At 34.3% G+C, this 9,352-nt stretch overlaps 2 protein-coding genes across 2 annotated transcripts; one reads left to right on the top strand and one right to left on the bottom strand.

The window, feature by feature from the left end:
* The first annotated feature begins 1,427 nt into the window (after positions 1 to 1,427).
* LOC131647175 (transcription factor bHLH84-like) lies at positions 1,428 to 3,225 on the top strand. Its single transcript, XM_058917089.1, has 5 exons — positions 1,428 to 1,999; positions 2,125 to 2,361; positions 2,628 to 2,693; positions 2,786 to 2,851; positions 2,973 to 3,225. Exons 1-5 carry the CDS (start codon positions 1,535 to 1,537, stop codon positions 3,081 to 3,083), a joined length of 945 nt encoding a protein of 314 aa, XP_058773072.1. The 5' UTR covers positions 1,428 to 1,534; the 3' UTR covers positions 3,084 to 3,225.
* A 1,571-nt stretch (positions 3,226 to 4,796) lies between these two features.
* LOC131652654 (vacuolar-sorting receptor 1) lies at positions 4,797 to 8,905 on the bottom strand. The gene is made up of 12 exons (XM_058922585.1): positions 8,470 to 8,905; positions 7,571 to 8,263; positions 7,406 to 7,494; positions 7,240 to 7,309; positions 7,084 to 7,167; positions 6,923 to 6,999; positions 6,751 to 6,832; positions 6,465 to 6,547; positions 6,254 to 6,320; positions 5,579 to 5,707; positions 5,390 to 5,499; positions 4,797 to 5,251 (listed from the first exon to the last, which is right to left on the bottom strand). The coding sequence occupies exons 1-12, from the start codon at positions 8,756 to 8,758 to the stop codon at positions 5,156 to 5,158; spliced, it is 1,869 nt and encodes a 622-aa protein (XP_058778568.1). The 5' UTR covers positions 8,759 to 8,905; the 3' UTR covers positions 4,797 to 5,155.
* Between the last annotated feature and the right edge of the window lie 447 nt (positions 8,906 to 9,352).

Here is a 9,352-nt window from a genome sequence, read left to right as displayed (position 1 = left end):
CAAAAATATCAATAAAATTAGCAAAGTGATAGTAACAACATACTGAATTTGTATTACTTGTGTCTTTTCTCCTTTAAAACTCTCGTGTTCTTCATTGAAACTCATAAATTGCATATTTGTTGTGTAGTTTTAAGGATTAAAAAATCCGTTTAAAATACATGTTATTTAGGTTTGGGCTAAATAAAATAATTCACATAAAAAAACTTTTTTTTCTTTTATTCTTTTTATCTTTTTTTCCTAAATAAATAAACGGTGGGTCCCACCTTAAGAATGAGTTCACCCCACACAATAAGAAAAAGAAATCTACCTAAAAACTCGTCACCCCATTTTTATATGTGATATGATGCTCATCTCTTTTCTTAAACCAAGTATTTCTTAAAATAAGATCCAAAGCGGAAAAAAACTCCAAGATAGATGTATCCTCTGTGTTCACTCCCCTGTATCATACCCCCATGCACACTCTCAAAATCTCGTGTTATACTCACTACATGTCCATTTATATCCCCTCATAGAAAAAGTTTCACTCATTGAAATATATCTTGAAGTAAGCATTATAAATCCTCCCAAAATTATATCTTAATGTGTTCTGCTAACGCAACTTGAGGTGCATGAGCACTAATATTATTAAAAATATCTTTTTCTACTACAAAATTCAAGGTTATGATTTAATCTCCTATTCTTTTCGCATCCGCAATATCCTTCTCCACTCCTTAGCCGCAATAATCCCCATCTCATTTATCGATCTAACTTTTTTGATGCATCAAAGCTTAAATTTCAAATAGTCTAATTCTTTTGTTTTTTCATCTATCACAATATAATAGTAATTTGTTTCAATAAAAACAAATTTTAAACTTAAGGAATATGCCTAAGAACCGTATACTATAATACAAAGTCAATTAATACTCCATTAAATTAACCTATAAACTATGTAGAAGAATCTGGTCTCATATATACTATGATATGCATCCATTCCTTCCACACGTACATGCGTAATACGTCACACATAGCATCGAAATCTAGAGTTGAAATTCAAACCTGATATACCTACCTACTAAGATGAAGTTTAACAAGAGAATGTATAGTTGGTTGTTAACATCCCTGAGAGGACTAGAAGGGACAAAAATCCAGTTACAGATAGATAATGTTCTGTATGTCTATTTCAATGACAGTTCAAGAATGTGAGACACACAGACTCCTCACCACGATCTCAATCCCTCCTACCTCATTTTCAACTCATATATTTTGATAACCTCACGCGGTTCCAATATATAATAATAATCACACCAAAACTATATTATAATAAAAATAAATATCATTGAGACTTTGTCAAGATGCTAATTATTGCCAATCATGAGATCTTTTCATATTTAAGGATGAACTCATTATTCCCTATTGATCTATATTAAACTATAAATATACATATTTTTTCCTATATATTTGTCTAGTATAAATAGAATGAATAGTGATCAAACACTATAACAAGTGGAGAGTTTTCTTTTTCTGCATAAACAATATATAACACTTTCTAAAGAAAATGGAACCTGCTGAGCTTATTTCTCAAGAATGGAGTTCTCTTAGTGGACTCTACACTGCTGAGGAATCTGATTTCATGAATCAGTTACTTGGTAACTGCTCACTCCCACAACACCCCAATCAAAACTCCGATTTCGGAACTGAATCTGCATTTTGGCCAGCACACGATTCCACAACAGTTACTGTCACAAAAAATAACAACTATTCTAACTTTGCTGCTCAATTTCCTAGCTCAACTTCTGATACTAGTTGCATTAACAATACATTAACCAGCTTTGAGTATATTGCTTTGGGACTTTCCGTAGATGATTCCAAATTCGGTCCATATACAACACAACCTAATGAACAATTTCTAGCTAACAAGAAATTGCAGTCCCCAAAGGAACATGAAATACTAGTTTCTGAGCCAGAAGAGAACACCGTACGGAAAGAAAACTCAATGAAAAGATCTAGGAGCTCGAATGAGGTAGACAAACACGATGCAAGAATCTTCTAAATATTTCACTTAATTTTTTTTATGCATTTCTTTTTCCTGCACATTTTATGATGTGTTTGATTTTCTTAGATTCTCGTTTTTATTTGATATAATAGGTCTCCAGGAGCAAGAGGAATGTTAAATGTAGGAAGAATATGAGATGTGGTTCTAGAAGCACTGACGATCTGACCTTAATCAGTTGTTGTTCAGAGGATGAGTCCAATTCTTCTCATGAACTACATGGAGGGTCGTGTTCAAGTTTGAGCCAGAATGATTCCACAGCTATGAAGTTAAGTGGTAAATCAAGATCTAGTCGAGGTGCTGCTACTGATCCACAAAGCCTATATGCAAGAGTAAGTCCTTTTTGGAAGAACACTTAAGAAAGTTATCCAATTACTAGCTAGTTTCGATATTCTGTTGTAGTATGTGTAAGTTGTAACACCGACACTTCAGTTAAAGACGTGTTTGGTGTCTGACGTGTGCCAGAGTCTGACACTGACACGTGTCAACATATCATTGCCATATCCGGTGTCTGTGAATCTGTATCAAAGTTTCCTAGGTTGCTGTCCATACAATGTGATGGATTACTTCTTCTCTTACCATGTTTTGCATTGTACAGAAAAGAAGAGAGAGAATAAATGAAAGGCTGCGAATCTTACAAAACCTTGTCCCTAATGGAACTAAGGTAGCTTCTTTTGCAATGGCGTTTCCACCGTTGACAACTGGTAAATATGCTAAAAATTCTTAAGTTTTTTCCTTCCTTGGTGAAACCTGCAGGTGGATATCAGCACCATGCTTGAGGAAGCTGTTCAATATGTGAAGTTTTTACAGCTTCAAATTAAGGTAGCATCTTGACGGTTCTCCTTTCTCTAACCAATTAGCTCAGTGCAAAATAAAAAAGTTCAATATTACACCTTTGCAAAGACAAGTATTGATCATTTTCTTGCATATATGAATTTAACAGCTTCTAAGCTCTGATGATTTGTGGATGTACTCTCCCATTGCTTACAATGGAATGAACATTGGACAAGAACTTGGTATTACCCCAGCAAAAGAAACAAAGGATATGCAATAGCAATAAAAGAGAATGCAATGCAGCAGATTAAGAGACTCTGATTTCATTTTATGATTTTTTTGCTGTCTTCTGTCTATTTGGCATTTAATCCTTTTTTTTATGGACAAAATGACAGTTAATTCTTTGCAATTATGAAATTGATTACAAAGTGAATATTTGCTTCTGAAGTTCTGAATTATGAGATATCAATGTTAGTTGATTTCGAAACAACTACATCTACTTTTGAAATTTAAAAAGTAATTATCCATAATCATGTTTAGATTCTTTTGATAGAAAAGTTTTATTCATTATTGTAATTTTTCTATGTATCCACTGAATTTGGATCTATTTGTGATCCTTGTAACAACTTTTGTGTGTAACATTTAGTTGTTTCTGGATACTTAAAAAACATATGAAATAAGAACAAATGTCCCGTGTGATAATTGTACCCTTAACTACACTTAGTCCTCAAAATATTGCAATAGTGATTTTTCTAATTTTACCCCTTATGTTTTCTCTATGATATGTTAGTCCCCCTTTCAAAATCCCTCAAAATTCACTCAAATAATAATCATTTATTGGCATAACACTTATGAACTCCATTCCCTCTCTCGAGTGTTCGAGTTGAGAGGGTCAAAATCGGACAATCACATTCCCTCTCTCGCTTGTTCTAGTTAAAAGGGTCAAAATCGTACAATCGCATTCCCTCTGCACTTAAGCCTAATTATTAGAGTACAAAGTCTTTGATAAACAAGAAGACAACTCATTCGGTTGTTCTGAATTCTCATGCACTTACGGTGTGTTTGTTTGAAGAGAAGGGGAGAGGTGTCACATCAAAGCTGTTTGGAGATGAAAGAAATAGAGGAGAGAGGTTAAAATATGGTGGGACCCACCGATTTTTCATTTCTCCTTAAAATAGCGAAGAAAGAGGCGAGAGAAGGAGTGATTTTATAACTTTGTTTGCCCATTCTTCATCCTTATATATTTGTACTTCTATTTAAAATAAAAATAAAACATAAAATATTTTTATATCTTCATTGCATTTATGATTTTGGGGTGGTAAAGAATACTGTAGAAACATAAATTTTACTGTTAATTATTGAAAAATTAGTTGTCTTATTTTTTTTCCATACAATTTAACTTTACATCTTTGCATATAAATAAAAATTGAGCGTAAAGAATTTAAAAATAACATTTTAGTATTAATTTGAAAATAATATTTTATTTACTCTTTTATATCAAGGTTGGATCTATTTCTATATTAATCTTAATCTTATATATATATATATATATATATATATATATATATATATATATATATATATATATAAACATAATTATATTTTCATATTTTTAATAAAACATATTTATAATAAAATATTAAACTTAAGGACGTTTTTGTCTTTTTAAAAATCAAACATACTTCTTTCTCTTCTATTTCTCTTCTCTTTCTTTTATACCAATCAATACCTTAAATTTACTCTATTTCTCATTTATTTCTCTCTTCTTATACGCTTTCTCACTTCTTTCTCTCTTCTCAATTTCTTCTCTCAACCAAACACACCCTTAAAGAATAGGGATCCATTCCCCTGATGCATGGCAACTCATGTCCTGAACCTTTTAAAGTTTCTCCCTCGTTTTGAATAGTGGGAGATTGCACATTACTCTCATGTGTAAATCACACTCGAGAGGATCCATCCACAATACACATTTGTGCAACCTCCACTAATAAAGTGAAGAAAATAAAGCAGGAGCACCCGGAAGTGCAATGGAATAGTATCAAGATGTTATCTGAACTACAGCATCATAAGTTACAACATTGTGCATTGAAGGTTACATCTGGTAAACAGAAATCCAGGATCCAGTGAAATACCTCTCTGACCTTCCAAGTATACAACATGCTAGATTGCCAACCAAAAGAGAACAAATAAAATACTCAAGAGCATTCTAAATTTCTACCGGGCGATATTTATAGTCCATATGATACAGTACTAAATGAAACTCATAATGGTAAACGGCTCAAAGAGGGCATATGAGAAGCCACATCCATGCTGCACGCCATGAGATCCCAAGAGACTGACCTGTTTTTTCTTTCAACCTCTTTGATGATTTCCGTGATTTGGAACCTCTTGGCTGTCCAAGGGCATATATTGTGCCATGATTGCTCTGATTTCAGAATCCATGTATTGCTGCAAAACCACCATCAAAATACCATTAACTTTGTTATTTATATGCTAATAAAACACAACAAAGTAAACATGCTAATAGAAATTTATCACTTAGCACCAAATATCACCACAAAAATGAGAGAATGCAGCAAAGCTTACCCTAATTCTATATTTATACACAAGGAATCCCCCTCCAGCAATCATAGCCAAGGCAATCAAAATTACCCAAAACGCAGCCCAGGTAGATTTTGCCTGACTGGCAGTTTTACCTGTAGATTACGCAGTAGAGTATCACAATAAAAACATGTAAATGTAGAGTAAAAAAAAGGATAATTGTATATAACTCACTGATGCATGTATCCTGGTCTTTGATATACAGAAGATCTCCACTACAACTGCAGTTATAGCTGCCCCAAGTATTCTTGCAGCTACATTCAGGGCACTGACAAGCTTTCTTATCTTTGCATTCATCAATGTCTGTCGAGACGAAATAGATAACATTAAACTTATGAATTCTGATTTTTTTAGTGAAACATATACTAGGTATCATCAAATTCACAATGCTTTTTTAAACCCATGAACTAAAAGAGAAGACTCTGCAACTACTTGACTGGTTATAGTAAGTTCAATTGCAGTTTATCCAAGAATAGAAGTCAATGTTAAATTTACTGAGATTTCAGCAACTCTCCAGCGAAACAAACAGAGAAGACAATACATATTTTGGATAAAAGAGGGAAGAAGATAATTTTGAGCCAGGTTCCAGCATGACGTACTAACTAATAAGAGTATGAAATAGTAAATCATGGACTCCATTAATATTTCTGACATATTTAGAGAAGACAACAAGACATTCAAGAATGAACATGTTTAGTTACAATTGATTAAAGAATTCAACACAGAATCAAGGGCTCTATTCATGGTATACATAGTATTTATTTACTAGGGTGATCTGTTACATCTGTATATTCAGAAAACTAGCAGGGGGGAAAGAGTAACAGCAAAAACAACATAAGCATCTCTCACCTTCACAATTTTTTACACCATCACCTTTAAACCCGGCAGGACACTGACATCTAACTCCCCCATCATCCTGTTTCCACAACAATTTGTGAAGTAATTTAGTTTCAAATTTTGGATTTACAAGCCAATAGAACTTTAACCATTTAAACATAAAAATTGTTGGGAGATAAATAAGTTGAATGTAGTTGGGTCAAGAAACTTAAAGGTTACTAACCAAACAAGCAGAAAAAGCATGTCCGTTTCGGGCTTCATGCCAACAGCCTCCATTGTTAATCTTGCAACGCCCAGGTCCACTAACTGCAAACACAAAAGAAACTAGTTAAGCACAACTATGAGTACACACCGGGAAAAAAATCACAGATGCCTCACAGCTAAAGGATCATCATTACACCCTGCTATGCACAACATAGAAGTGAAGGCAATAAACATAATACAACAATAGTGAGCCCTCTTAGAAATTAATTTTGCATACATAAAGGTAAAGATTAAAGTCATTTCACCTTGACAAGTTGTATAACCGTCTCCTTTGAATTGCACACCATCAACCAAGGGGCATTCACATACTCGTCCACGGAATGTATCCTGAGCAGTTACTTAACATTGTCAGAACATAGGAAATTATAATTCTGTAGTACCCTGTTATTAGATAGCTTGTTTCATGAAGACAAATACCTTGCATGCAGTGATATTAGCTGTTTTATCCTGCCAGCAACCCCCGTTGTTTGTCAAACACTCATTTGTTTCCACATCTACCCAAAAAAACATCAGTATGAGGTCTAAAAACTAGTCTACATAGCATATGTCCCTTGTAACAAAGGCAAGTAAACAATTACCATTGCTCAAACAAACAGCTGGGTCAGTAGTTTCCTCAAACCCAGAACAGATAGCCTTTAGAACGGCCCCTTTCTCCAATTTACCTGGAAAGATTCTTTTTAGAACTGGATAACCAATTACTAATACAATCTATCACAAGAGCATGTTGGACAAACCTCGATATTGTCTGTTATTGACAACAAGAGTAGGCAATATGGTAACATCACCACGTGATCCCTTCCCAATCTACAAAACCAGTTTCATCCAACATCAACACGTAAATATAATGTTACAGCAAATTAAATGTTGACATAAACTAAAAGCAACTACAAAGGACAATACTTGGGCATCTTGCTCTTCTTTCAAAATAGAATTTTCAGTATCAGCATCAGGATCTCCCATGCACTTGTCAATCTTAGCGGTGTCAAGACCTGCAGATATTTAATGAACGTATTACAAAGTCGTTATCAACCAACCACTGCAAGAAAACATAATAAGGTCACTCACCTAGAGATTTAATGACAGAATTTGCACATTCCTTATTGTACTTTTTCTCCTTCATCGGGCATCTAATTTGAAAATCAGTAACATAGTCCCACCACACCCAAGACTTTTCTGTTTCTTTTGCCACCTTGAAAACACATAGCTGCCGTAAATTTTCAACAACCACATCTTTCCCATCATAACCTGAGTTGAAGTCCTGCTCAGGATCCGGAGCGCAATATCTCCCATGGTTTATACACTGAGACTTACACTGCTTACTCAACGTAAACGCATGAGGACAGTACCAAGTTATATAATGAGGTGTAAACTGAGTATAACCCCCTTTCTCTAAAATCTGCGCGGCACCCTTAAAATCCTTCAAAAATTCAATCAACATATCACACTTAACTCCACACTCATCATTACTGTTGGTCCACAACTCATACTCAACACGATCATCAGGGTGAGGAACAGCCTCTCTCCAGTCAAGATTAACATTAACCATATCCCCACCACTGATAGCATCCTTCAACTTCTCGCCAAAACTCTTTCCAATAAGAGCAGAAGGTATCGTAATATTCTCAATGTACTTAGCAGAAGATCCATCCTCCTCCGGCGTATCCATAGTAATCAAAGGTTCCTCAATATCATCCGCAACAAGAACCGCCGAAGCTCCAGCCTTCTGAGCATTCCAAACCTTCAAAGCAAAGAAGCAATCTGCAGTATCGCATCGCATGCGTAAATTATAAACAAAATCAAAATCTCTAGGTATTCATTCAAGCACTCAACAATTATACAACATGCAAATGAAACAAATCTAACAAATCAAATATAGCAATTAAGTGAATAATCCAAATTAGTAAAATTCTCAAAAAAGAAAGAACATGAATGAACTAAAGTAAAGTAAAATTCTCAGTTCTTACTTCCACGATCGAGCAAAAGGATAGTCGGTAGAGCACCAGGACGTGATTTGAAAGATGAATCGAAGTCTTTACAGCCCTTACTGTTATCCTTAGGGTAAACAACGTTTCCGGCCATGCTACCACCGTACTGAGGTATACCGAAGTTCCCGATCGCGCTATCGTGTTTGCCTTTGATTTTCTCCGGCGAAGTTACCGACAAACTGTTCTTCTCCACCACGAATCTCGCCGTTGACATGCTAGTCAACAGAAACCCTAGAAACAGAATCGCCGATAATCTCCAACACTTCATTTTTCTTTTTTTCTTCTTTTTTTCAACTGAGCAAATTTGAGATGAGAGAAATGAGTCTGGTCTGAATCATGTGATACTGTTTATCTCTTGAAGTTGCTGCACGCTAAACTCGTGTGATTAACTTAGTTCATTACTATTTTAAATCCTGCTTACTAGTACAATTAATTCTTAAACCCAGTTTCTTTTTTCTTCTATTTTTATTATCAATTTTTATAAATTAGTAGTTATTATTACCGAAATCAGGGATGGCAGATTAAAGAATAGATTTTATCTTGCTTTAGAATTTAAGGGAAATAGAGTAATAGGATCCATAAAAATGTGTTTTAACTTAATGAAGTAAAGTACTCCCTCATCATCCCCGAAGAATAAGGATCCACTCCGTTTCTTTTTTATTACTATAGTTTTGTATGTATATTACACGTTTTCTTAAGAAATGTAACACATATTTACTTTTTATTTAACTTTATGCACACAAAACTATAGTAATGGACCCTACATTTTTTTTTAAGAAATGGAGTGGATCCTTACTCCATTCGGAGATGTCCTCTTCGAAATTTTAACACTTTTTAAAAAAATAATAAATTATCTTGATTT

The sequence above is a fragment of the Vicia villosa genome, linkage group LG2, assembly GCF_029867415.1.
Source record: "Vicia villosa cultivar HV-30 ecotype Madison, WI linkage group LG2, Vvil1.0, whole genome shotgun sequence".
Taxonomy (NCBI): domain Eukaryota; kingdom Viridiplantae; phylum Streptophyta; class Magnoliopsida; order Fabales; family Fabaceae; genus Vicia; species Vicia villosa.
This window is presented reverse-complemented; position numbering and strand designations above follow the sequence as displayed.

What these genes read in the sequence shown, in the direction of transcription:
- LOC131647175 (XM_058917089.1), top strand. Translation starts at nt 1,535, where the DNA reads ATGGAACCTGCTGAGCTTATTTCTCAAGAATGGAGTTCTCTTAGTGGA. An exon ending in CACAAAGCCTATATGCAAGA is followed by an intron (nt 2,362 to 2,627) that starts GTAAGTCCTTTT and finishes TGCATTGTACAG; the next exon opens with AAAAGAAGAGAGAGAATAAA. An exon ending in TTTTACAGCTTCAAATTAAG is followed by an intron (nt 2,852 to 2,972) that starts GTAGCATCTTGA and finishes TGAATTTAACAG; the next exon opens with CTTCTAAGCTCTGATGATTT.
- LOC131652654 (XM_058922585.1), bottom strand. Translation starts at nt 8,758, where the DNA reads ATGAAGTGTTGGAGATTATCGGCGATTCTGTTTCTAGGGTTTCTGTTG. An exon ending in CTAATATCACTGCATGCAAG is followed by an intron (nt 6,833 to 6,922) that starts GTATTTGTCTTC and finishes GTAACTGCTCAG; the next exon opens with GATACATTCCGTGGACGAGT. An exon ending in AGACCAGGATACATGCATCA is followed by an intron (nt 5,500 to 5,578) that starts GTGAGTTATATA and finishes CGTAATCTACAG; the next exon opens with GTAAAACTGCCAGTCAGGCA.